General features: G+C 48.8%; 9 protein-coding genes across 16 annotated transcripts; 4 read left to right on the forward strand and 5 right to left on the reverse strand.

Moving 5' to 3' along the window:
- Positions 1-869: 869 nt before the first annotated feature.
- Positions 870-6,368, reverse strand: LOC9650741 (SART-1 family protein DOT2). Of its 4 annotated transcripts, none has more exons than XM_002989397.2 (19): positions 5,898-6,368; positions 5,796-5,847; positions 5,620-5,733; positions 5,477-5,573; positions 5,364-5,430; positions 5,253-5,312; positions 4,724-5,198; positions 4,315-4,667; positions 4,036-4,256; positions 3,891-3,975; positions 3,706-3,837; positions 3,324-3,649; positions 3,207-3,261; positions 2,521-2,592; positions 2,283-2,455; positions 2,174-2,226; positions 1,843-2,059; positions 1,316-1,761; positions 870-1,262 (listed from the first exon to the last, which is right to left on the reverse strand). In XM_002989397.2, the coding sequence occupies exons 1-11, from the start codon at positions 6,321-6,323 to the stop codon at positions 3,760-3,762; spliced, it is 2,028 nt and encodes a 675-aa protein (XP_002989443.1). In that variant the 5' UTR covers positions 6,324-6,368; the 3' UTR covers positions 870-1,262; positions 1,316-1,761; positions 1,843-2,059; positions 2,174-2,226; positions 2,283-2,455; positions 2,521-2,592; positions 3,207-3,261; positions 3,324-3,649; positions 3,706-3,759. The 4 variants fall into 4 exon arrangements, with proteins under 4 accessions (XP_002989443.1, XP_024518918.1, XP_024518917.1 ...); XM_024663150.1 differs by having other exon boundaries at positions 3,324-3,473; positions 3,529-3,837; XM_024663149.1 differs by having other exon boundaries at positions 1,316-1,584; positions 1,645-1,761; positions 3,324-3,837.
- Positions 1,066-3,600, forward strand: LOC9650740 (G-type lectin S-receptor-like serine/threonine-protein kinase SD2-5). Its single transcript, XM_024663184.1, has one exon. The coding sequence runs from the start codon at positions 1,066-1,068 to the stop codon at positions 3,598-3,600; it is 2,535 nt and encodes an 844-aa protein (XP_024518952.1).
- Positions 6,368-7,597, forward strand: LOC9651117 (oligoribonuclease). 3 transcript variants are annotated; one of them, XM_002989352.2, is made up of 7 exons: positions 6,368-6,602; positions 6,646-6,722; positions 6,788-6,869; positions 6,944-6,999; positions 7,058-7,144; positions 7,212-7,302; positions 7,402-7,597. In XM_002989352.2, the coding sequence occupies exons 1-7, from the start codon at positions 6,398-6,400 to the stop codon at positions 7,512-7,514; spliced, it is 711 nt and encodes a 236-aa protein (XP_002989398.1). In that variant the 5' UTR covers positions 6,368-6,397; the 3' UTR covers positions 7,515-7,597. The 3 variants fall into 3 exon arrangements, with proteins under 3 accessions (XP_002989398.1, XP_024518923.1, XP_024518922.1); XM_024663155.1 differs by having other exon boundaries at positions 7,352-7,442; XM_024663154.1 differs by having other exon boundaries at positions 7,058-7,302; positions 7,402-7,596.
- Positions 7,590-11,324, forward strand: LOC9651071 (ribosome biogenesis protein BOP1 homolog). 2 transcript variants are annotated; one of them, XM_024663147.1, is made up of 18 exons: positions 7,590-7,967; positions 8,017-8,171; positions 8,227-8,344; positions 8,391-8,492; positions 8,537-8,696; positions 8,746-8,854; positions 8,910-9,012; positions 9,060-9,210; positions 9,260-9,392; positions 9,453-9,556; positions 9,610-9,677; positions 9,731-9,791; positions 9,855-10,082; positions 10,133-10,217; positions 10,269-10,435; positions 10,494-10,644; positions 10,757-10,904; positions 11,000-11,324. In XM_024663147.1, exons 1-16 carry the CDS (start codon positions 7,617-7,619, stop codon positions 10,577-10,579), a joined length of 2,181 nt encoding a protein of 726 aa, XP_024518915.1. In that variant the 5' UTR covers positions 7,590-7,616; the 3' UTR covers positions 10,580-10,644; positions 10,757-10,904; positions 11,000-11,324. The 2 variants fall into 2 exon arrangements, with proteins under 2 accessions (XP_024518915.1, XP_024518914.1); XM_024663146.1 differs by having other exon boundaries at positions 10,757-10,900.
- Positions 11,325-11,622: 298 nt separating this feature from the next.
- On the reverse strand, positions 11,623-15,460 carry LOC9651072 (probable WRKY transcription factor 14). 2 transcript variants are annotated; one of them, XM_024663151.1, is made up of 4 exons: positions 15,267-15,460; positions 13,523-14,258; positions 13,220-13,357; positions 11,623-13,005 (listed from the first exon to the last, which is right to left on the reverse strand). In XM_024663151.1, the coding sequence occupies exons 2-4, from the start codon at positions 14,236-14,238 to the stop codon at positions 12,168-12,170; spliced, it is 1,692 nt and encodes a 563-aa protein (XP_024518919.1). In that variant the 5' UTR covers positions 14,239-14,258; positions 15,267-15,460; the 3' UTR covers positions 11,623-12,167. The 2 variants fall into 2 exon arrangements, with proteins under 2 accessions (XP_024518919.1, XP_002989444.2); XM_002989398.2 differs by having other exon boundaries at positions 13,523-15,460.
- Positions 15,461-17,263: 1,803 nt separating this feature from the next.
- On the reverse strand, positions 17,264-19,020 carry LOC9651118 (inosine-5'-monophosphate dehydrogenase). The gene is made up of 4 exons (XM_002989399.2): positions 17,999-19,020; positions 17,768-17,947; positions 17,449-17,706; positions 17,264-17,390 (listed from the first exon to the last, which is right to left on the reverse strand). The coding sequence occupies exons 1-4, from the start codon at positions 18,656-18,658 to the stop codon at positions 17,319-17,321; spliced, it is 1,170 nt and encodes a 389-aa protein (XP_002989445.1). The 5' UTR covers positions 18,659-19,020; the 3' UTR covers positions 17,264-17,318.
- LOC9651119 (mitochondrial import inner membrane translocase subunit TIM23-1) lies at positions 18,699-19,109 on the reverse strand. The gene has a single exon (XM_002989400.2). The coding sequence runs from the start codon at positions 19,107-19,109 to the stop codon at positions 18,699-18,701; it is 411 nt and encodes a 136-aa protein (XP_002989446.2).
- A 13-nt stretch (positions 19,110-19,122) lies between these two features.
- Positions 19,123-21,309, forward strand: LOC9651120 (NADPH:adrenodoxin oxidoreductase, mitochondrial). The gene is made up of 12 exons (XM_024663153.1): positions 19,123-19,286; positions 19,345-19,449; positions 19,509-19,676; positions 19,728-19,844; positions 19,917-20,026; positions 20,088-20,161; positions 20,211-20,272; positions 20,325-20,514; positions 20,564-20,618; positions 20,668-20,735; positions 20,796-20,935; positions 20,994-21,309. Exons 1-12 carry the CDS (start codon positions 19,131-19,133, stop codon positions 21,231-21,233), a joined length of 1,485 nt encoding a protein of 494 aa, XP_024518921.1. The 5' UTR covers positions 19,123-19,130; the 3' UTR covers positions 21,234-21,309.
- On the reverse strand, positions 21,240-22,877 carry LOC9651073 (ALA-interacting subunit 1). The gene is made up of 7 exons (XM_002989401.2): positions 22,747-22,877; positions 22,630-22,688; positions 22,379-22,576; positions 22,257-22,327; positions 21,866-22,196; positions 21,491-21,780; positions 21,240-21,429 (listed from the first exon to the last, which is right to left on the reverse strand). Exons 1-7 carry the CDS (start codon positions 22,808-22,810, stop codon positions 21,366-21,368), a joined length of 1,077 nt encoding a protein of 358 aa, XP_002989447.1. The 5' UTR covers positions 22,811-22,877; the 3' UTR covers positions 21,240-21,365.
- Between the last annotated feature and the right edge of the window lie 35 nt (positions 22,878-22,912).

Below are 22,912 nucleotides of genomic sequence, written 5' to 3' on the forward strand. Positions count from 1 at the left end.
TCCACTGTTTCTAGTGATCCCTCCAGCATTTTTGAGAGATATCCCATCGATGGTCTCTGGGCGGGATCACTCTGGACGCACCACAATCCAATTCCAAGCAGCTTTTCCATCTTCTCGAAACACAGCAGGGTTTTGCTGGGAAGAAAAGCTCATCTTCTTGTCCATGATCTGCAGCCAGGAGCTTTGATCCGCAAGGAGAGCAAGCGGGCATGCCAGTGACCACCTCGAGCACCACCACTCCAAAGCTGTAGGTGTCAAGCTGGTCGCTCATCTGGAACTGGAGCCACTCCGGAGCCATGTATCCTGGATGATCATCTCGTCCACAGCTTGAAGCTTGCCTTGCCACGAGAGCCCAAAGTCGAAGGTCTCTGCTCGAAAGTTCTCATCCAGGAGTAATATTACGCGGCTGTTTTGGCGCAGGTGAGTACCTCTCTAGGCGTGTCATCTCCTTGGTAAGTGGCAGATGCAAAGGCTAGGTTGTCCATTCTTCCACTTGGTCGATTTTCCTTCAACGCAACTATTGGAGATATATGCTCTCATGTCATAAGGGGTCTATAGATGCCATCTTATAACTCTAGACGTGCAATCTCCTTGGTAATTGGCAGATGCAAAGGCTAGGTTGTCCATTCTTCCACTAAGTTGGTCGATTTTCCTTCAACGCAACTATTGGAATGTCATAAGAGGTCTATAGATGCCATCTTATTGATCCACGTTGGGTAGAGTTAGATATTTATAATATTTTCCACAAATTTTGAGAGGTGAGGTCCGACTTTTACAGAGAAATGACAGCATTCAAACTTTATAGTAAAATCTAAACTGAGTGATGTGGCTTAGTCTAAACTGTGGCAAAATTTAGGGCACTTCAAAAATGCTTTTGGCGCCCTTTAGGGCTTATACTCTCGCGGTCAGACTCTCGGGGACAACGTTACAGCCTCGAGAAGAACGAAACCATTCTTGTCCTCCTGAGACCACGATGCGCTAAAGCCGATCGATTTCACGCTACCTTACAACCCATCCCTCGCAATCACCTCTTTCCCAGGCTTGCTCGTTGTCTTCAAGCACCCAATGCAGCGTTTTCTCTTCATCTTCATCGTCTTGCTCCTCTCCTTCTCTTTACTTCGTGCCACTCCACACGATGTCTATGCCACGCCCAGCACGATCTGGAGGATCGGCTACCTCTCCAACATAGTTATCAAGGGTCCGATCGGCATTTTCGCGAAGCCCATGACGCTCGGGTTTAGCACACCTTGCGTTCTCGTCTCCTGCAAGAACGATCCACTCTATTACTTGTCCATCTCCATGCCGATCGACTCACCTGATAGCCAGTCCCAGGGCGCGACAGTGGTGTGGAGAGCTACTCCAAGGCCTGTTCGTCTCGGTGCCTATCTCAACTTCACGATCGATGGCGACTTGGTGCTGCGCGACTTTGATGGCAGCTTTGTGTGGTCGACGGGGACAGCAAACGCTGGAGCGCAGATGATGACCCTCGAGAGCTCTGGAAATCTCGTCATCCAGACGGACAGTGGTTCTTTGCTGTGGCAGAGCTTTGATCATCCCACCGACGCGTTGCTCCCTGGCCAGATCCTAAAACCAGGGATGAAGTTAGTGGCAACAAAGACGAACGAGAACAAGGAACCAGGATACTTCTCTCTTGAGGTAAAACGCTCCTCGGTAGTCTTGTACTCCACCCTCCCGGCATATGGAGAGCTTTGGAGCTCTGACAGTAAAGATATATCTACTGTCGTCCTCTCCAACAGCAACCTGCAGATTCGCAAAAGTTACGATCCTGTCGACTATTACACTCCAACGTTTAGCACAGTGACGTTTAGCCCAGTGACTGACCTTTCCGGTTACCAGTTGCTCAAGCTGTATCCGGATGGAGGGCTCCGATTTACCTCCCAGTCATACAGCAGTAACACCAGCAACACCACCAGTCTGAACGCCCTGTTCACGGCAAAAACCTTGCCTCCGTCGTGTGGACCTGCTTGGCTTCCCAGAGAATATCAATGCGACTGTCTAGAGCTCGAGGAGGAGAACAGCTCCATGCGAGCCAGCATATCTGGGGACAAAAAAATATGCAAGTTTGATGAGCAGCCTCAAGAATGTGGCAAATACGATTTCTCACAACACGAGATGGTAGAAGCCAGAAACTACTACTACAACGATCACGCACCTTTCGGGCACTTATACACCCTCCACAACGTTACTCCAGTGAAGTGCAGGGCCCTGTGCATCAACAACTGTACGTGTAAGGCGGTATTGATCGACGAGAAAACGAGTACCTGTTTCCAGATGAGCGAAGTCTTTGCTCTAAACAGGACGCACAACCCAGCCAGTCCAGCCTTGTCACTGTCTCTTAAGGTGCATCATGCTCCCAAACTTTCGTTCTCGCGCAGCTCTCCTCAATACTTGTCTACGCATAGAAGAGCCAAGCCAGCGATTGTGGTGGTACTCTCTGCGACAACGATCGGGATAATTATCGTCGCAATCGTCATCTGGAAGAAACAGATAAACTCGTACCTCAAGCATTACGGGCAGTCGTTTCCATCTGGATCTGCTGAGGACGGCCTGCGTGATTTCACGTACTCGGAGCTATACACAGCCACCAAAGGTTTTAGTAACAAAATTGGAAGCGGAGGATTCGGTATAGTATACGAAGGAGTACTTCAGGATGGATTCAAGGTTGCTGTCAAGCGCATCGAGAATTCAAACCAGGGTCACAAGCAGTTCAAGGCGGAAGTCAGAGTTATTGGAAGCATAAATCACAAAAACCTGGTACAACTCAAAGGCTTTTGCTCTCACTCGGCGTGCTACTTCCTGGTTTATGAGTACGTTGCAAACGGGTCGCTAGACAAATGGATCTACTCGCAGGAAAAGCTGGGTTGGGACACAAGGTTTGCAATCATTGTCGACATTGCTAAAGGGATCTCCTATCTCCACGATGAATGCACCACTAGAGTGCTTCACTTGGACATCAAGCCTCAAAACATACTGCTTGACGAGAACTTTGGCGTGAAGATCGCAGACTTCGGACTGTCCAGAATGGTAGAAAAAGGGGAAATGAGCAACGTCATGACAATGGTGAGAGGAACACCCGGATACATGGCTCCAGAATGGTTGCAGCTGAGAGTAAGCGACAAGCTCGACGTTTACAGCTTTGGGATCGTTGTTTTGGAGGTAGCTACAGGACTGCAAGCTCTTCATACCTGTGTGTCTTGCGGGACAAGCCCAAGGTTCCTGACCGCATGGATCGTTAACAACCTTCGAACGGGGAAAATGGTGCAGATGTTAGATAAAAAGCTGCAGCAAGAAATGGACGATACCTCAAGAAAGGTCCAAGTCGAGAAGCTGCTTCGCATCGGAGTGTGGTGCATTCAGCCGGATCCCAGGCAGCGGCCTGCAATGGTTGACGTCGTAAAGATGCTCGAAGGCTCGGCCGAAGTCTCGGATCCACCACTGCCTCCTCCCGAGGCCTGCAACAAAGTCGACACGAGCTTATCTCTCAACATCTTGATGGAAATGATAAACCAGCAAATGACACGGCCGAGAGTGGCGCGGGGATGCCTCCCTCTCCTCACGGAGAGAAGATCAGCAAACTGATACAAGCTCATCTGGAATGTAAAGGAGAATGTCTCGAAGACATACCATCCTAAACTTAACAAAAAATTCGTCACATCGAGGTAGATTTATAGTAAAACCACACACCTTCAAGACTTCCTTCATTTCTGAAGAGCCTGTACGAAACTAACCAGATGTGATCTACGTCCTGGCCTTTTTCTTTGAAAGCGGAGGCCCCATGTCACCGGCCGGGCGTTTTATTCCCAGGAAATGTTCCACCTGCGAGACGCGAACGTGAGTCACTTAAAAATCACAAAAGGTTTCTATCTCACCTTTTTGTCACCAAGCATTGGTGTAAGGCTGCCAATTGGTTCCTTCTCTACGGTTGCAAAACCACTCCTTGGATCACTCGTTTGCCTGTAATTAGCAAATTAAAACACTGGATCCCCGGGAAGAACAAACAAAGAAAATACATACCCCGGCTTTATGTGCCCGCTCATAACAATGTAGGGGGTGCTCGTCTTCATTTGTACTTCACGCATTTTCTCCATAGACCTCAAAGGCGTGTCCCCGGCTGCCATCTGCTTCTGCTTTAGCTCCTCCTCGTGCTGCTTCATCTTCTTTTCTTGCTTTCTCTTTCCAGGATTTTTTCCATGAAATTTGTGCGAGACTAGGCGAAAGGCTTCTTTGGGAGTCAACTGCACAGGGAAAGACACAGAGATGAGGGTCGGATATTACGTAACGTCACATACGTACCGTTCGGCCATACTCGTCTCGCCGATCTAACTGGATATCCCTTTCATAGGTTTTGTCATCGTCCAAAACACCGACAAGTTTGCTCGCCTTCTTGTCCATGTTTCTGCCACCCCATTCCACTGATTCCTTCAGGCTCCCCCTTTCTTTGAGGAGACTCAAGGCACCCGCTAATCCTTTCCCGACGGATACTTCTTTGATTGGCAATTCGTCGAAGACATCGTCGTCTTCATTTTCGACGACGTCGTTCACCTTTGTGTCAGTTCGCCCATCTTCTTGATGGATTTCCATCGCAGATTGCCCATCCACCTCATCATCTCCGAAGGCATCATTCGTTGCAGCTCTTCGGCTGATAACTGGAAACCATACAATAGTTAGCAGCAAGGAACAGGATGATGAACAGGATGATTACCTTCATCAGGTTGTAGGCTCAAGCAGAACTCCTCCGTCTCCGTGATAACGACGGTTTTCTCGGCCACTGAAGTCTTACTATCCACATCCATCGATTTTTCTTCGTCAGCAGCCTCCAGTTTCAAACGAGCGGCTATTCCTTGAGGCCCGAGCGTAGACTGTATGCGCTGCCTAATGGCCAATTCACGCGACTTCTGCAAACGACTGTACAACTCGTCTTCTTCCTCCGCCTCAGCTTCTTGTTTGGGCTTCGAATTATTTGCTCTTGAACCGAGATCATCAGCACCTAAACCGGCAGCTTTTGCTTCGGCTTCAAGCGCATCGACGTCCAGCATGTCTTTTTTCCTCAATTTCTTTTGTTTTTTCGGCTTCTTAAACTTCATCATCTCTTCCTTGGTATAGAAATCAGATGCCTGGTTTTCTGGTCCCAGCAACGATTGCATTTTCAGCGCTGCGCCTTGCAACTTTAGTCGGACCTGCCATCGAAAACTTCAGTGAACTTCAGTGGTGTAAGAAAACAGGAGAGTTACCTCCTCCAAACGCTTCTGGCTCTCCTCATTGACTCCACCCAAATCGTCAAGTTGGATTCCCTACACAGATCCAAGTTCATATATAGCAGATAAAGCAAAAGGATTAAGTACCTCGTCCTTTGGAGCATCGTCATATTGAGGTAACAGCGATTTCACAGTATTGATGTCGTTTTGAAACCTGCAAAAGAAATGTTATTCCATGCCCATGTTGCTTAACTTCTTACTTGTCTTCGTAAGTCCCTTTTTTTTTCTTGGCATCACGATATGCATTGCTCCGCACAGTCTGCTCAGTGAGATTCACATTCTCCAATTCATCAGCATCTGAAATTGCCATGTAAACATCATGGACTCTACGAGAACAACGTACCTTCGTTTATATCTCCTTCAGCGAGGATGTTGCTGTCTTTCAGAGTAAGAACTACCTCACCACCTTCTATTATCTTCTCCAGTCCATGTCGAATCTTCATTCCTGCTAGATCCTCTGAAGAACAGCAGGAAGAAAACAAGCACGTTAAACAAATACGAGGAAAAGGAAGTACTTACTTGATTTATACGCACTCTCCTCGTCATCTTCTTCATCCACGACCTCTTCATCCTGCAATAAAAGAAAACCAATAAAACTAGTGCTCGAAATTTCGTCTCTACCTGTTGAGCGATCGATCGAATTGCCGGCACTGCCTTCTTGGCCCTGACCTTCTCAATCTTTTCGATCTTTCTCGACTTCCTCACCCATTCCTCAATCTCCTTCGTCGCCGCTACCTCTTTCTCCTGCTCATCGCCGTCGACATCCTCCGCTTTCTCCCTCTCTTTCTCCTTATCCCTTCTGGATTTGTGCTCCCCCGCCTCGGCGGCATCCCTGTCCCTGCGCCGATCATCCCTATCCCTCTCCCGATCCCTCTCCTTCTCCTTATCCTTCGAATTCTCCTTATTCCGATCGTGATCTCGCTCTTTCTTCTCCCTTCTACCGCTCTCCTCGCGATGATCGGCGGCGTCGCCATCCCTAGACCTATCGCGCTCTCGCCGCGACCTACTGCTGCTCTTCTCCTTCTCGCTTCGCTTGCTGCGCTCCATTGGACTTTTGCCCTAGCACGGAATATCCGAATAAACACCTAAAACCCTAAATAGGGCTACATTGTCAATGCGTCATGACGGAGAATCTCTTCTCCGCGCTCACTCTCATTGACGATGAGGACGATCTCGATCAGCTCGGCCGTGGCGGCGGCGGCAGTAGCAGCGCTCGAATTCCACTCCCGCTCGGCGATGCGGGGAGAAAGAATGGCTCCTCGCTCGCTACAATCGCCGGGGAGTTCGTGAGCCGACCTCTTGTGTGGATTGATCTCGAAATGACTGGTAAGAGGCTAGAAGCGATCGATTTGGCAGTCTCTCTTTGCAGGATTGGATGTTTGCAAGGATAGGATTTTGGAGATTGCGTGTATCATCACTGATGGCAAGCTAACAAAGAGCATTGAGGTAACTTCTTTTGCGAATTCGTCGTCGTAATCAGTGCTTGAAAAAAAAGAAATCGGTTCTTCCAGGGACCGAATTTGGTGATTCATCAATCCGACGAGATTTTGAAAGGCATGGGAGAGTGGTGTCAAACACACCATGCAGCTAGTGGTAGTGTTCTTCGGCTTCTATGAAATCTCTTATCTTTCTCTCTATGAAATCTCTTAGTTTTTTCTCTCTTCCAGGACTTACTGAAAGGGTGCAAAATAGCAAAGTAACCGAGGCACACGCTGAAATGCTGGTAAAAACCAACCAAAGTTTTTTCTGCGATTCCCTGAGGATCATTGTCTGTCATCCAGGTTCTCAAGTTCGTCCAGAAGTACACGATCGCTGGCTACGCACAGCTCGCCGGGAATTCGGTCTACAACGATCTAAACTTCCTCCGAGTGAGTGAATCAATCCCAAAACTTCCAGATGATCTTGACAAGGCTTCCATTTTTCTTCTTCGTCTAGAAGTACATGCCGACGCTAGCAGCGCATCTCTCCCACGTAATCGTCGACGTGAGCTCGATCAAATCGCTGTGCAAACGCTGGTACCCTCGAGGTTCGTGCGTGATAAGAACAAAATTTTTTTTTTACTTTTTTTCTACCAGAAATCTCTGTTATTTTTCCTTTTGGTTTTGTTTTTGCCAAACTCTTCTAGACGCCGAAAGAGCTCCAAAGAAAGCAAAGAGCCACCGAGCGCTGGATGATATCAGGGAGAGCATCAAAGAGCTCGAGTATTTCAAAAGGACGATTTTTAAAGACAAGCGCTAACCAGTATTGTTAATTTTATAAACCCTGGTTATTAGGGTTAATAATTGTAAAGGTAAAACCCTAGCTAGGGTTTGGGCGTGTTCTTCCCCCGGCGTGTTCGCAATGGCAGCGTCCGACGACGACGACTCCGCGCTCCAGGTTCTCTCGGGCGATGATCAAGACGATGGAGCGTATTCCAGTGATTTTGAGGAGGAAGAGGCAGATTCTGGTGAGGAAGAGGCAGATTTGGATGGAGAAGAGGGAGATTTTGACGATGAAGATGAAGAGGATGAAGATTCCGATGAGGAGGACGGGGCTGCGGATGAAAATGTGGAGGCCAACGACTCGGCGAATCACGAGGAAATTCGCGAGGCGCTACTGGATTACATTGGAAACGGCAATGCTGGAGCTGACGGTGATGAAGAATCTGATGATCGCGAAGCCGCCGACGAGAGCGATTCTTCCGAAGACGAGGTCAGTCTCTTAAAAAAAATTGGATCCTTTCATTTTTAGTTTGCCACAGGCTCCTCCACGGAACACTGTTGGAGAAATTCCTTTAGAGTTTTACAAAGACGAGGAACACATTGGCTACGATAGAGCTGGCCGCAAGCTGAAGAAGCAAGCACGGAAGGATCAACTGGATTCTTTTCTCGATCGTAGTGATGATCCAAAGGACTGGTAAGGTAAACGTTTAGCTCGGGTGAGGTCTTAGTTCATGGTTTTTCTTTCACAGGCATAAAGTCTATGACGAGTATAACGATGAATATGTCGAACTTACGAAAGAAGAGATGGGTATGATCTCGAGAATTCGCCAGGGGAAGCTACCACACGCGGAAGTTGATCCATATCAGGTACAGATGGATTACTCGCTCACGTCTTCACGATTTTGTCTCTCAGCCTTATGTGGATTGGTTCGACTGGGACGGAAAAGGCCATCCATTGTCAAATGCTCCTGAGCCTAAACGGCGCTTTATTCCCTCCAAATGGGAAGCTAAAAAGGTGTGCTCAGCTTGGTTCTTTATGGTCACTCGTTTCTGTTGCAGGTTGTCAAACTCGTTCGTGCTTTGAGAAAAGGATGGATTAAATTGGACAAACCGAAAGAGAAACCTCGATTTTATTTAATGTGGGGAGATGACCTGAAAGTTAACGAGAAAACAGCCAACGGTCTTGCCTACATCCCAGCACCAAAGGCCAAGCTTCCAGGTGCTCGTCACATGATGTCGTAGCGGTTGTTGATGCTTTGTATTTTCAGGTCACGAAGAGTCATACAATCCACCAGTCGAGTATATCCCATCTGAAGAGGAAATTAATTCTTATCAGCTTATGTATGAAGAGGATCGACCAAAATTTATTCCAAAGAAGTAAGCACTCTTTTTTATTGCTAATGTTGTCAATCGTGGATTTTTTTTATTACAGGTTCGATAGTCTTCGTCATGTTCCTGCTTATGCTGAGTTTATCAAGGAAATATTTGAGCGTTGCTTGGATTTATATCTGTGCCCCCGAACACGCAAAAAACGGGTAAAGTGCATATTTTCACTCGTCAGCCTGTAATACTTTCCTTGCAGTTGAATATCGATCCGGATTCCCTTCTTCCAAAACTTCCCAAACCAAAAGATTTGCAGCCATATCCAACAACGTGCTTTCTAGAATACAAAGGGCATACGGGTGCCGTTTCGTCTATCAGTGCGGATCCTACTGGAGAGTGGCTATTATCAGGTTTGTGTTTTTTGATGATGGAAGTGTTTCGATCAGAGCTCTATGTCAGGATCGCGGGATGGAACTGTTAGAGTCTGGGAGGTGCAAACCGGAAGGTGTAAAAAGGTTTGGGACGTGGGTGGCAGCGTGTTTTGTGTTGCCTGGAACCCGAATCCAGCGTTACCTGTTGTCGCCATCGCAGTGTAAGTTCAATAGTTCATCTTACATTCATATTCGTTTTGTCCTGATTATCTTTCTTTTAGGAGCAACGACGTGGTGTTACTTGATCCAGAAGTTGGAGATGAAGAAGTCCAATTGAATATTGCCAAGCTGTTAGCTGTCCAGCCGAGTACTTCGGAACCTACGGGTGAGCCCTTCTTTTTAACTGTTTTATTCTCTTCTCATTATTCTTCTGAGTAGAAAATACTCCATTGATCAGCTGGAAAAGGCACGACAAGCTTCGCGGCATCCAACTGTCTCATCAGCAGGTTCTGATATTTTGGTTGATGTTTATGAATTAACTATTTTATTTCTTTAACAGAACGTTGTGCGGGTTTCATGGCACAATAAAGGCGATTATTTTGTCTCAGTTTCTCCAGATGATATCCTTTTTACTTTTATTTATTTATTTTCTTTCTTTTCTGTTGAACTTAACGCTAGCAAACGCAACAACAGAGCTGTTTTGGTACATCAACTATCAAAGCAGCAAAGTCAAAACCCTTTCCGCAAGCATCATGGCCGTGTTGCTGATGTGCTTTTCCATCCAACAAGGCCGTTTATGTTTGTGGCAACGAAAATGCATGTCCGTGTATACAACCTTGCGAAGCAGGAGCTGTCGAAGAAGCTGATCACTGGTCTTCAGGAAATTTCGTCGATGGCTTTACACTCGGGAGGTAGGCTTTGAAAGAGTAATCTTGCAGGCTTTGAAGTCTGTCACTGGCAGGGGACAATTTAATTCTCGGAAGCAAGGGTGCAAAGCTCTGCTGGTTCGACATGGACCTCTCAGTGAAACCTTACAAAACCATCAAGTAAGGTAGTTGGGTTATCTCTTACAGATTTCTGACAAAATTTCACTTTAGGAATCATAAGGAAGACATCAATGCGGTAGCTTTTCACAAGTCATACCCGCTGTTTGCATCATGCTCAGACGATTTGTCAACGCATGTCTTCCACGGCATGGTATACTCCGATCTCATGCAGAACCCCTTGATCGTTCCATTGAAGATCCTCCACGGCCACCAGAAAGGTGAGAGATCCCCCTCAGGAAGCAGCATTCTCCAGTCTTAACCCCGCCACATCTCCAGGTGTATCAGACATCAAGTTCCATCCAACGCAGCCGTGGCTTTTCACGGCCGGAGCAGACTCAGTTATAAAACTCTTCTGCAACTGAAGTGGTAGGAAAGGCAGATCGATCAACCCATGAAAACCGAAAGCAACCGCAAGAGAACGAGATCGGTACGTCAATCGGAGCAGGATCCCTGGCACTGGGGGTGGGGGGACGCTTTTCCAACTTTGTTTTTCTTGCTTCGTCCACGGGTTTACTAATCCCGAGAACGTGACCTTGCAGGAGGGATCAGAAAAAATCGGTCAGTGTTCGTAAGTCTCGAATGGGAGTAGCAACAGCAGCAGCAGCAGCAGCAGACGGAGGTGGTGGTGTTTTGTTTCGCGCCGATGAAACGATTAAACTGGACAAGCGGGAAAAGGATTGAGAGTGAGTGAGTTTTCTACTCGTTTTTCGCTCTTTTCTTTTTATTTGCTGATGCAAGTTGGCGCTGACTTTTTTGGTGCTTGCCGCTGTTATGTTTGGAAGTCATACGCTGACAACGGCGCAGAATCTGGGGACCACGCGGGCAGCGTTTTGACTTTGCGGGGGGGCATTATTGCACGTGGCCGTTTTCGTTTTCTACTGCTGCTGCTGCTGCTGCTTCCGCTGCTGTGCTACTACAAAAACTGCGAGCAACGCAACAAGACTTCGCTACAGCTCACAAGGCCTGTTTGTTTTTCGCTTTGCTTTCGACTCTTTCGTTTTCACGACCCAGTTCTCTCTCTCTCTGTGTTTTTTTTAAAGAGTTTTATTGGGGACATGCTCTACAGGCGGCACCCCGCTTGCAAACAGACGAGCAGTTTTCTTTGCGTACGTGGTGCCCGTGTTTTTCACTACTCTTTTCTTTTCTTTTTTTTCTTTCTTTCGAGGCTAATGTTGGCTTGATTGCTTACTAGTGAGTGTGAAGGTGAGAGCTTTGGTTTCGCTCTCTCTCTCTCTCTCTCTCTCTCGCACTTTCGCTTTCGATTCCTTTGTGTTTTTACTTCCTTGATGACCAGATTGGAGGGAGGACCAAGTCGAGCGAGACTGCGAGGTATGGAAACTTCCAAGCGCTTCTTACGGTGCTAGCTTTTTTTTGCTTTCCTTGTCTTCCAGATCTTCCCATTCAATCTTCCCAGTGAAAGAGAGAGCTAAGCAAAGAACACGTTAATAAAGACTAAACAACAGTGCTTGGGTTCCACTGAGAGTGTCACTCAACTCATCATTGCAATGGAGCTGGACCAGCAAGCACCAAAAACAAAGAGTCTCCGTACCGATGATGCCAAGTTGCGGCCGTACGCAGCCAGATCAAACAAATCAGACCAAATTCCCGGCGATGAACTTGGAAGAACTGCTCATTCTTTAACTTCAGAATCTCCAGTTCTGGAAAAGCTATGGCTTGAATCATTCTGTAAAGGATTACTGTGTGTGTGTGTGTGAAAGCAACAATGGGGGGAAGAATGGAATGGTAGAAGACAACATCATTCTCTCTCTCTCTCTCTCTCTCTCTCTCTCTCTCTCTATGTTTTTTCCTTCTTTTGTTCCGGGCAAGTTCGCTCTTTTTACAAAATAGAACACTCGATTCTCTGGAAGAGCTGTTCATCTACATTGTGTGCGATCGATTCATTCGATTCGATGGCGGCGGCGGCTGTGAGCTGCGCGACGCGACGATATCTCATTGATGATGGTGATGGTGCTGCTGCTGCTGTTGCTGTCGATGGTTTTGATTCGATCCAGACGACCAGCTAAACAAGTTGAAAGGATCCACGCTGCTCTTTGGACCACCAGGAGAAGGATCACTGTTCCCAGGACCGCCGCCGCCGCCATCGCCACCTCCGCCACCGCCACCACCACCACCACCTTCGTCATCCGATTTGTACTCGAGGAATCCCTTCTCCAGAATGGACGACAGCTCCGGCAGCTCCTCCAGCTCGGAGAAGAAATCCTCGTCCTGGGAGCTCGACCGGGACGTGTTTGTGTCGAATCCGATGTCCGCCAGGAGGTGCTGGTGGTGGAGGAGCGCTCGGCTGGGAACTTGGCGCTGCTGGTGCTGCTGGTGCTGGTGCTGCTGCGGGTGGTGGTGATCAACCTGCATTGGATCCGGCAAGTTGACGATGGAAACGAACGGGTTCTCCAGATGCCCGGCCGCGGCATTTGCTGCAGGATCCGTTTGATGGGCTTGTTGCATATCCTGCATGGACGAAGAACCGGGTCCACTCTCCTGCTGTGGCTGATTGTTTGAATCTTGCTGCCGAGTTGGCGAGGAAGCTGTGGTTGATCCTGACGCCGCGGCTGCCGTTGCTGCGGCGGCGGCGGCGGCGGCGGCTGCTGCTGCTGCTGCTGCTGCCATGGGACGGATCCTCGTTGTTCCAGCCAGGGAGTTTCGATGGGCCGGCCAGGGATGGTTGTGCTCGGAGGTGTAGGTGATGATCAGCATTGTCGGGTCGTTGCGGCTCCGCTCGACTTGCTTTCTCGCGGAGCAGCCTTTGGAGCTACTGCATCTGTAGTATCCCCTGGAAGCAAAAGCACGAGAAACCAGCGTGAGCATTGCGAAATCCGAGCGAGACCCACGAGACCCAATGAGCGCGGGGATGGGGGGCAGTGAAATTCGGACAGACCCACGATGCCATGCAGTTGATAGATCGATATGGATATGAAGATCTTTGAGGAGCTCGCAGGAAAAAAAGTGGGAGAGAAGAAGATCTAGAGGAGAGGATGATCACATACCTGGGATACGGAGATCCTTTGATGGGTTTCTGCCCGTACTTTCTCCACGCCCACATATCTGAGGGAAGAACTTCTCCGGTCGGCTTGCCGCCGCCAGCCACGGGAACGCACACGATCCGCTTTTGCTGCATTTTCCGGCTGCCACAGACATGAACCAGCCATCAGAGATCAATCACCCAAGAAGAACTGACAAAACTCTCGGATCTCACAAGCATACGATCATCGAAGTTAAGAACAAGGCAACAAGAAAGGAAAAGATCTCAAACTCACCGACAAGGAAATCTATGCAAAGTTGTCGCTTACCTGCGCTTGGATCCCTGATGCTTGGAAGAATTGCTAGTGCTGTTGTTGCTAGCTGCGTTGCTGTTACTGTTGTCGGCAGTGGCGAGCGATGAATCCTTGCCCGCCGAGGGAGCCATGGTCGGGCTGGCCGGCGACGCGCAGTCGAAGCTCGACGCCGGCACATTCACGTCCGTCAAATCCAAGCTCCCAAACTCGTTCTTCACCGCCCCCGCTGGCGACGAGCACGCAGACGACCGCTGGAAGTCGGCCTTGAGATCGTCCAGGAAGGTGAGCGAGCGGCTGTGCGAGAAGATGGTATCGAAGTCTGGCACCTCCAAAGGCTCGCGCTTGACGAGGCCGCCGCTGGTGGAAGCGCTACCGCCACCACCACCGCCACCACCGCCATGGAACAAGCTCGAGGGAGCCGGGTGGTGGTGGTGGTGGTGGAAATCGCTCAAATCGGCTGCCGGGACCAAATTCCCGCTGATGAGCTCCAGGAATCCTCCAGCTCCCATCCTAGCCTCTGGAAAACTTGCTGCCGATCCTACTGCTGCCACTGGTGGTGGTGGGGGAGGAGACGATGACGAACTATTCAATCTCTCCACGCCAATGGCTGGCAAATTCTGCTGCGACGACGAGGAGCAAGATCGGGGAGGCGAGTCGGGGATGGTGGCGTTGCTGCAAATCCCGGCGCTGCGAACAATGGCTCCTAAATCCCCATCGTGCTGCTGCTGCATTCTACTCCGCGTCTCCACAACTTGCAAAACCCCGGAAACAGTTTGACACATGAGGAGAGAGCTCGCTCTAAGAACTGAACCAGAAGATCATAGGAAAGGAGGGAGCGAGGAAAAAAAAACTAAAAAAAAGGACTGGAAGAACGCCAAGAAGAACAGCAAGAAGAAACTTTCTTCACGGAAGAACACCGCGACTTTTTCGCTCTCTCTTTTTTTCCCCGTTTAACTGGCAGAATGGTCGGGAGATTTCGGCAATGGGTCGCCGGATCACTGCTCAAAATCCCACCTTGGCGGTGGAAACCTGGTGAAAAAAGTAAAGACTTGTTACCGTGGAGCTGTTCTTGCAGGAGCAGTGGTAGTAGAAGTAGCTCGCGAGAAGCAATGCCGCGCCTCTAGCGGAAGAATCCATATTGGCACCCAAGAGACAACGAGGCAAGCATTCCAGCAGGAGAGATAGAAAGAAAAAACCTCACATCCCAGCCGACTTAATACTCGTGTCCATGATCTCTTCCAGCACAGGCAGCAAGGAAGAAAGTTTAGATTCCTGGTGTGGAATATCGCGAAAGAATAAAAGGTAGAGAAAGGATGGATTGAGACACTCCCGATCGAGACGATCAAATCGCTCGATGGAAAAGTGGGAGCCCAAGAGTCCCGCTCCTCCGACGAAAAAATCGAGAGAGAGAGAGAGAGAGAGAGAGATCCGGCAGCAAACAAGCCGGCGATCAGATCTTTCACTGATCAAGCAAGACTATTGCGACCCAAAGAAGCTTCACATCTTTCCTCCAAATTCTTCACTCTTTTTTCTTCCCGGAGCTCCGTTAGCCCCGCCGATGATCCTGACTCTTTTGGAACCCCCACTTTTGTCAAACTAGCTCATGGAAAGAGGAGGATTTACACACACACACACACACACACAAAGTACTGCAAGTATATCATGGTGGCTACTTGTGTGCGTTGGTTGTGTGAGAAGAAAGGAGTGAAACTAAGTGTGTTTGTGTGGGTGTGAGAGAGATTGAGAAAGCTGTGAATACCTAAGTGTGTGAACTGTGTTGCCCAGCATTTGATCTGATTTCCCAAAAAATTCCCTCCTTTTTGCCAAAGAGAAGGTATTTCTCCTAGTTTTTCGAAGAGAATTCAAGCTCAACAAGGGCCTTGTTATCAGCCCAAGTTGTGAATTCTATTCATCAACAGGTGTTCATCTCCAGGAGGAAAAGAAGGGATGAGAGCTGGGCTTCCATTCAAATAAATACATGGAAAACAAGTAGAAATGTCGTATATCATACCACCAGCTCCTGTAGATTATGCGGTATGCCTACATGTATGTGTATGATGATGATGTATGGGTGGTGTCATCTCAGTTGCGTGTGAAACCCTACTTTGCGGTTTTGGCTGGACCACGTTCGTTTGTTTTGGAATTTAGAATTGTCATTGAATGATCCACATGAGCAAGACTAAGCACGATGGAGCACATTTTATCTACCCAAGGAGTTTCATCCAAATTAGATGACCCAAACGATAGATCTAACAATGTTTTGTTTGTGATATGGACAAGATCTATGTACAAAAGATGATAACCCTACCGCACAGTTTCAAAATGAACCATCGATTCGCGGGCCTTTTATGTCCGGCGTTACTTTCTTTGGAAGCATGAACTTACCTTTACCACGAAAGTATTTACCCGTTGGTAACTCCCCGTGAAAACAAAATGGCGGACGGTTAGGTAAAATATGGAGAAGGTCTGACTTGGTGCATTAAATGTGCGCACGTTCGGGCCATGGGGGCCATGCATGTGCCATAGATAGCCATCCGAGATTCCCTGGCATCTCTCACCATGCATGCTTGATGCTTATACCCATGCGGATGATGTCATCATGGGCATCATGATGGCCCATGATTCATAATTGTCGGCCGCCGTACGGGAGTACGGTAAAGGCCGCGCGCACTCAATGTCAACGCGGTCCAGGCGTTGCCACGCGGAAAGCGCGCCCAAAGTCAAATACCCCCTGTCGGATGTCAAAACCCCCGGGATTCCACCGTGGTCCACGCCCCCCGCCGTACAGCCACTGAGTTGTGGAAGTGGAGTGGTTTGTTTTGGAGGCCTTTCTGTCCGTACCTCTTTTTTTCTTTTCTTTTTTGGAGATTCCTTCCGTATGAATTAGGGCTCACGCGAAACGTAGCGTACGGATGATTCGTGTTTCAAGGATACATTGTTTACTCTATCCTTGGGGACCAAAGTCTTTGAAGACGTTGGATTTGTTTTGAGGGAGCAATGGGAGCTCATCACGACCAAGTTTTCGGGGAAATTTATGGTGGTGGCATCGTCGTGCAACACACATAAGTGTGGGATCGATCATAGCTGGAGCTGGCATGGACCAAGATCAAACATTTCCTGGTGTGACTGAGGAGTGCTCATGATCTCCAAATGTTTAATGGTTTACTGGGATGGATCCCGGCATTGTGTACACGTGAAGCTTTTAACTACCACAGCTGCAAATGGATCACGCCCCACATCTTCTCTTTGTCAATCTCATCGAAATTAGGATCAAACGTATAGTACTTCGTCTAGTTTCTTATGTTGACAGTAACACTCGAGCGATTTGCATTAGATTAGAATTGTGATAAAGACAGTGGTCTTGGCAACTTCTAAGAGGATTTCTAAGCAGGAAGCAGAATACAATATTCGGGTTTGGACAGAATATCCAAACCTAAGAATATTCTGCTAGCAAATAACTCTTTAGACGGAATATCCCCGAAGAACCCTTTAAAATGGGGTCACTCGACTTTAGAGCGTTCATTCTTCGGTCCCGCGCCATAGCCGTGTATAGGAGTGGCCTGAGATTGACAAAACGGGCACCAAGCTCTTCTCGAGGTACTTACCATCGCTTAAAAGCTTCCAATCGATCCTTCTTTTTTGATTCTTCCTTTAGATGAGCTCAAGAACACCATTCGAGCGGAGATGGAGAAGAATCGAGCAGTGACAGACCCAGCAGCAATCCGCTACCTCATCAGCGATGGCCTGCAAAGGATAAAAGAACTGCAAACGATGCTTAGCATCCAAGGAAACGATTAAGCAGCCAACAGCACTAGAAGCGTTTCTTCTCGTAAGAAACGAGGCCGTGAACACCGCCCTCGACTTGGGCAGCTCCTGATCGAACCTGGTTGATGAGAAGCAATGGTTTAGTATCGAAAAATCGAATTTTTTTTGTTAAGTACCTCTAGCCTTATGTGTCCATCGTATAAAGCCTTGTGTGCTTCTTTCACGGACTTAACTCCCAGGTCTTGGAATCCTTGCTTCACGGCTTGCATAGTGTATGGAATCAACCGCAAGACGGAGCCCTTGTCCGCGACAGTCCCCGAGACACCTTGCGCGATCTTCATCTTGGCTTTCTCACCGAGGTAGCGAGCATCGCTCCCTTTAGCCATGGCTTCCAGAGATCCCATTCCTCGGTAAACTTTGAGACGCTGTCCATCCTGGAAGAACAGTTTCGAGGGAAAACTTAAACTTAAAAGACGGGAGAAGAAAATGCTTTACCCTGTCGAAGTAGTCGCCGGGAGCTTCTTCGGTTCCAGCGAGAAAGCTTCCCATCATCACGGTCGAAGCGCCGAGAGTGAGAGCCTTGACAATATGTCCGGAGTTGGAAATCCCTCCGTCAGCTATCACAGGGATTCCAAACTTTCGAGCGATGGACGAGGTCTTATACACCGCTGTTGCCTAGAGAAACCAAGATCAATCTCTACACGAGACAAAGCTAGAAAAAACTACCTGTCCTCTTCCAACAGCACAAACTTCTTGAGTTGTGCATATAGAACCCGATCCCATTCCAACTCTGAGAGCGTCGGCACCGGCCTCGATCAGATTCCGGGCTTGCTGCATCGTCACCACATTGCCAGCGATCACGTCCACCTCCGGGAACCATTTCTTCGCGTAGCCAAGCATCTCCCTCTGATAGATCGAGTCCCCCTGCGAGCTATCCAGGATAACCACGTCCACCCCGGCTTCCACGAGGAGCTTGAGCCTCTCCTTGTCGGCTTCCCTCGTACCTATGGCAGCGCCGACCAAAACACGCCCATCTTTTCCCAGAGATGGCGTGGATCCTACCTCTAAGCTCGCGCTCTTGGCGGCTCTCACCAGGGATGCTTGCTCCGCCGGCGAGCTGTTGTAATGGATGAAGCCGATGCCGCCGGCGCGCGCCATCGCCACCGCCATGGAGGATTCCGTGACGGTGTCCATCGGGGAGGAGAGGCAGGGCGCCGCGACTCGGATATTTCGCGTGAGCTGCGACGAGAGATCGACGGCGTCGGCCGGGAAATCGATGTAGCGCGGCAGGCAGATGATGTCGTCGTAGGTGTAGGAGAATCCCTGATTGAACAAGCGCGCAGCGCCATAGCCGTCCTCCTCGCCCGCATTGCCATTGACCTCCATGGACGAAAAACTAGGGTTTATGCTATAAACCCTAAAATTGTCAAGATTTAGGGTTTATCAGGAACTCCCGGGCGAGAAGAATCGCGGCCGCGATCAATCCACCAGAGGCTCCAGCGACGCTCGCGGGGCGGATTCCAGCGGCGGATCTGAAAATGGCGCCTGTTCCAGCGGTCGCGGCGATGAAGCTGGCCGGATCGTCCCTCCCCCGCGCGCAAACCAAGCCATTGTGGAGAGAGGCATAGACGAACCCTACAGTGCCCAGAGAAGCGCCGGCCTTGCGTCCCCTGTGCCCGGCCATGTTGAGAATTTGATTGATCCGGAGCTTGAGAGTGTCGCTGGCGTCGCCGAACCGCAAGCAATCCATCACAGCCGTAGCGCCGCCGACGAACGCTCCAGTGAGAAATCCAGCGCCAGAGAAGAACACGAGATCGTCTAGAAAATCCCTCTCCATTGTTCTTTATTTTAGGGTTTAATGAAGGTTTTGGCTATGGCGCGACGAGCGTCGCGGCTTGGCCTCCGGTTCCCTGGCCGATCACGCGATCTGTGCACTGGCAGCGACGATTTTGGAATGCCTCTGCACGTTTGCGTCGTGGGGAGCGGTCCGGCGGGATTCTATGTCGCGAAAAAGGTTTGATCGGTTCTCAAGGTTTGTGCAAGAAAGCGACAATCGCTCGGCATTTTCGCAGCTTCTCAAGCGTTTTGATTTCGCGAGGGTGGATATATTGGAGCGCTTGCCAGCGCCGTTTGGTCTAGTGCGATCGGGGGTTGCTCCAGACCATCCGGAAACAAAGGTAAAGAGACTTGTCTCGAGTTTGTGTTGTTCTCAACTTTGTGTGGTGTGGAACCACAGGTTGTGATCAATCAGTTTTCCCGCACCGCAGAGGACGAAAGGTGCCGATTTTTCGGTAATGTGTGCCTGGGAACGGATGTTTCTCTGGAAGAACTTCGAAAGATCTATCATGTAGTAGTTCTTGCATATGGAGCTGAGAGCGATCACAGGCTCGGAATTCCTGGAGAGGTTTGAGTTCTTTCTTTTCTTTTTTCTCGTTTTAATTTAACGTTGGAACAGGACTTGGAAGGAGTTTTTTCTGCAAGACAATTTGTCTGGTGGTATAATGGACACCCAGATGGCAAGGACTTGCCGATCAATCTGAACAATGTGGAAACTGCTGTGGTCCTTGGCCAGGTTTTGATCTTCAAGTTTTCTTTTGTTTTGCTTTTGTTTTGCTTTTTAAAGAGAATGCCTGATCGTGTCCAGGGAAACGTAGCCCTTGACGTTGCACGAATCTTACTTCGTTCTCCCAGCGAACTGTCAAGCACAGACATTGCCGAGCATGCCGTGAAGGCACTGCGAACGAGCCGCATCAGGTTTCTTTCATCCCTTTTTCTTTGGCTTCGGTGATTAGAACTGTTTGGCAGGAACGCTTAGAAAAGTATACGTTGTTGGTAGGCGTGGTCCAGTGCAGGCAGCTTGCACGGCCAAGGAGCTGAGAGAAATTCTTGGTTGGTTTTATAGACTTCTGATATGTATGACGGCTGAAATCTTCCACAGGGTTGAAAGGTGTGGAAATCGTCATCAACGAGGCTGACTTGCAAACAACCGATTGCGACTTGGTACGTGAACTTACTCTTTCTTTCCGTTTTTTCTGACACATCATGTCTGAAGGAAGAGCTGCAAAGTAGTAGAATACACAAGCGTGTTTTCGATCTGTTTTGCAAAAGCGCGACATTTACCAAGTGCGCTGGAAGAGATAAGCAGCTGCAATTTGTGTTCTTCAGAGCACCGGTATCATTGTTGGCTGCCGAAGATGGCATCCATGTTAGAGGAGTTCATCTCCAGAAAACACGTCTAGAAGGCAAGTAGCTGCGATGTTTCCAGACGCATGCTTAAAACTTTTCTAGCAGGAAGCAATCCGCGAAAGCTTGTAGGAACTGGAGAGTTCGAGGAGCTGGATTGCGGGTATGCCTGTTACCTTTAAGTTCCATACTGATCACTTAAAATTCGTCAGGCTGGTGCTGAAAAGCATTGGATACAAGTCTCTACCTGTGCCTGATTTGCCTTTCGACCATAAGAAAGGTTAGAAAAGCGTTTTTTTGGTTCACCACTTTTAAAGCGACTGGTCTGTAACTTTCGCAGGCGTGGTGCCGAATTACTTCGGACGCGTGCGCTCAAGCGATGCTACGAATGAGACTGAGCGTGGGCTGTACGTGGCGGGATGGCTCAAGCGTGGCCCGACTGGAATCATTGGAACGAACGAAGTTTGCGCACAAGAAGTGGTAATGGAATGAGAAGTTCTTTCTCCTTTCGTGGGAAGCTTATGAAGTTACATTCCAGGTGACGAGCATTGAAGAGGACGTGAACAGAGCAGTAGTGAGCAACCTAAAGGAAGTTCCCGGAAGCGTTGGGCTGGAATCCATTCTAAGCGAGAAAAACAAGCGCTACATAACGTTTGAAGGCTGGGAGAGATTGAACGAGACCGAGATGGAGAAAGGCGCTGTCAAAGGCAAGCCGCGGGAGAAGATCGTTGGCATTGACGAAGCACTCGCAATTGGTTTGGCCAAGGAAAAAGAGTAAACTTCCTTCTCAGAACTTCGCTTATTTTGCGATAACCATTCTTTGTTTCTCTTCAATACAAGGTCGATTTACAGTATGGACAGTGCATGGAAGATATAATAAGGCATTCCAAAGAAACAAAAAGCTCGTTCTCTATGACAGGCCATTAACATTACCTTTCCTGTTCCAGGACAAGTAGGAGGTATCTCCAAGAGGCCTGAAAGGTATGGCATTAGCTCAAGAACAGGAAGAAAAAACTTTCAAGTTTGGATGCTCACCTGGGAGTCTTGTAGTGAATGAGGAAGAAGACGATCGCGAGAAAGATGCAGAGAACACCGACTGTGAGATAAGCAATCCCCAAGAAGTTGTTCTTGCCACCGAGCCAGCTTGTCGTAGAGAGGACGAGCTTCTTCTTGCCGCCAAACTCGTAAGTGTTGTAAACGTTCGCGATGTTTACGCTTATAATCTCTCCGGCCTGGAGATCTGTCTCGATTTTTCCCCACAGCTTTCGAAACGTTGGTAACGCCGCGGATCTCATCCACACGATCAAGTCCTCGGCCTCGCTTAACTGATGAGAAAAGAAACGCACAAAAGAAACAACGAAGGCTTAGAGGTGACTTCAAAGCTAAAAGCTTGTCAAAGTTTTCACTCACTGGCTGTGAAACGTTTAGTCCAGCTCCTCCGATGAACGCGCTGTTGCTCTCGTTCCTGTTTAGATTGTTGGGAAAGTTCGAGGGAAATACCGTGCTCCCAAACTTGTGATCGCGGTCACTCTTCCAGGAGATGCCGCGCTTGTTGACGGGGATTGGCGCACTGTTCTGGCGGCGGAATTCGTAAGTGTCGTTGAAAAGACTCCACGCGATGAGGCCGCACGGGATGATAGGCGTGTTGTTGAACTGCTTTAGCGGCTTGCAGCTATCCAGATCGCTGTTGGAGGTGCTGGCTCCATCCAAGAGCTGCTTGTCACTTCTACTCTTCACATACCTGGAACGAGCAATTGGATTGGATCATCAAAGAAGAAGAAAAAAAAGTTTGAAACGATACCTTCGGTGGTTTTGATAGTAGTGATCGAGCTGATAGTACACATAGACGGGGTTGTTCATCTTCTTTGGAACCTGGAAAACGCAGCTTTAACAAAGAACTTGTTAACGACTGGAAGAACTCACGGTGAGTGTCACCGGGCAGGATTTATTAATAGTATCGTCCTGGATATATCGTATCCTTGCCTCCTTAGTTGTGATATTAGCCGGAAGACAAGAGGTTTCGTACTGCTCGACGATCTCCACGACGCTGTTGGACGCAAGCAACGCAATGGCTCCAATGGGAATAAAAATGGCGCCGACGAGCATCAAAATAGCGATTACCTGCGCGAGAGAAACCATCAAACCAAAATCGATCGATCCAGGACAACACATACCCAGCCAGGGGTCAAAAGAGGCTTGCAAGCGGGAAGCTCTTGCTGTGTAAACTTAGAATCTACAAAACCCGAAAATCCCGATCTAAGAACTCCAGCAACGAGAAGAAATCCCCTTACATTTCGGCTTGCGTGATGGCTTGGCGGAGGCGCCGGCGGAGCTGCTGGCCGCATCGTTGCTCATCGCGTGCGCCTCGAATCTATCAGCAGCCGGAGTGGAATGGAATCGCAGCTCCCACAACGCGCTGCGAATGCCAAGAACCCTAAATCACACTATATTCCTCTT

The sequence above is a fragment of the Selaginella moellendorffii genome, unplaced genomic scaffold (assembly GCF_000143415.4).
Source record: "Selaginella moellendorffii unplaced genomic scaffold, v1.0 SELMOscaffold_97, whole genome shotgun sequence".
NCBI classification, from domain to species: Eukaryota; Viridiplantae; Streptophyta; class Lycopodiopsida; order Selaginellales; family Selaginellaceae; genus Selaginella; species Selaginella moellendorffii.

Excerpts from the sequence above, each read along its gene's own strand:
- LOC9650740 (XM_024663184.1), top strand. The coding sequence starts at position 1,066 with ATGCAGCGTTTTCTCTTCATCTTCATCGTCTTGCTCCTCTCCTTCTCT.
- LOC9650741 (XM_002989397.2), bottom strand. The coding sequence starts at position 6,323 with ATGGAGCGCAGCAAGCGAAGCGAGAAGGAGAAGAGCAGCAGTAGGTCG. Across the intron at positions 5,848-5,897 it reads TTCGATCGATCGCTCAACAG|GATGAAGAGGTCGTGGATGA; the intron begins GTAGAGACGAAA and ends CTTTTATTGCAG. Across the intron at positions 5,313-5,363 it reads ACGATGCTCCAAAGGACGAG|GGAATCCAACTTGACGATTT; the intron begins GTACTTAATCCT and ends GGATCTGTGTAG.
- LOC9651117 (XM_024663154.1), top strand. The coding sequence starts at position 6,398 with ATGACGGAGAATCTCTTCTCCGCGCTCACTCTCATTGACGATGAGGAC. Across the intron at positions 6,603-6,645 it reads GATTGATCTCGAAATGACTG|GATTGGATGTTTGCAAGGAT; the intron begins GTAAGAGGCTAG and ends CTCTCTTTGCAG. Across the intron at positions 7,303-7,401 it reads CAAACGCTGGTACCCTCGAG|ACGCCGAAAGAGCTCCAAAG; the intron begins GTTCGTGCGTGA and ends AAACTCTTCTAG.
- LOC9651071 (XM_024663147.1), top strand. The coding sequence starts at position 7,617 with ATGGCAGCGTCCGACGACGACGACTCCGCGCTCCAGGTTCTCTCGGGC. Across the intron at positions 9,013-9,059 it reads CCCGAACACGCAAAAAACGG|TTGAATATCGATCCGGATTC; the intron begins GTAAAGTGCATA and ends CTTTCCTTGCAG. Across the intron at positions 9,557-9,609 it reads GAGTACTTCGGAACCTACGG|AAAATACTCCATTGATCAGC; the intron begins GTGAGCCCTTCT and ends TCTTCTGAGTAG.
- LOC9651072 (XM_002989398.2), bottom strand. The coding sequence starts at position 14,289 with ATGTGTCAAACTGTTTCCGGGGTTTTGCAAGTTGTGGAGACGCGGAGT. Across the intron at positions 13,358-13,522 it reads CATCAGGGATCCAAGCGCAG|CCGGAAAATGCAGCAAAAGC; the intron begins GTAAGCGACAAC and ends TGTCTGTGGCAG. Across the intron at positions 13,006-13,219 it reads AAAGGATCTCCGTATCCCAG|GGGATACTACAGATGCAGTA; the intron begins GTATGTGATCAT and ends TTTTGCTTCCAG.
- LOC9651118 (XM_002989399.2), bottom strand. The coding sequence starts at position 18,658 with ATGGAGGTCAATGGCAATGCGGGCGAGGAGGACGGCTATGGCGCTGCG. Across the intron at positions 17,707-17,767 it reads CCGGCGACTACTTCGACAGG|GATGGACAGCGTCTCAAAGT; the intron begins GTAAAGCATTTT and ends CTGTTCTTCCAG. Across the intron at positions 17,391-17,448 it reads ATGGACACATAAGGCTAGAG|GTTCGATCAGGAGCTGCCCA; the intron begins GTACTTAACAAA and ends CTCATCAACCAG.
- LOC9651119 (XM_002989400.2), bottom strand. The coding sequence starts at position 19,109 with ATGGAGAGGGATTTTCTAGACGATCTCGTGTTCTTCTCTGGCGCTGGA.
- LOC9651120 (XM_024663153.1), top strand. The coding sequence starts at position 19,131 with ATGAAGGTTTTGGCTATGGCGCGACGAGCGTCGCGGCTTGGCCTCCGG. Across the intron at positions 20,273-20,324 it reads AAACAACCGATTGCGACTTG|GAAGAGCTGCAAAGTAGTAG; the intron begins GTACGTGAACTT and ends TCATGTCTGAAG. Across the intron at positions 20,936-20,993 it reads AAGTTTGCGCACAAGAAGTG|GTGACGAGCATTGAAGAGGA; the intron begins GTAATGGAATGA and ends GTTACATTCCAG.
- LOC9651073 (XM_002989401.2), bottom strand. The coding sequence starts at position 22,810 with ATGAGCAACGATGCGGCCAGCAGCTCCGCCGGCGCCTCCGCCAAGCCA. Across the intron at positions 22,328-22,378 it reads CCTGCCCGGTGACACTCACC|GTTCCAAAGAAGATGAACAA; the intron begins GTGAGTTCTTCC and ends TGCGTTTTCCAG. Across the intron at positions 22,197-22,256 it reads TACTATCAAAACCACCGAAG|GTATGTGAAGAGTAGAAGTG; the intron begins GTATCGTTTCAA and ends TGCTCGTTCCAG.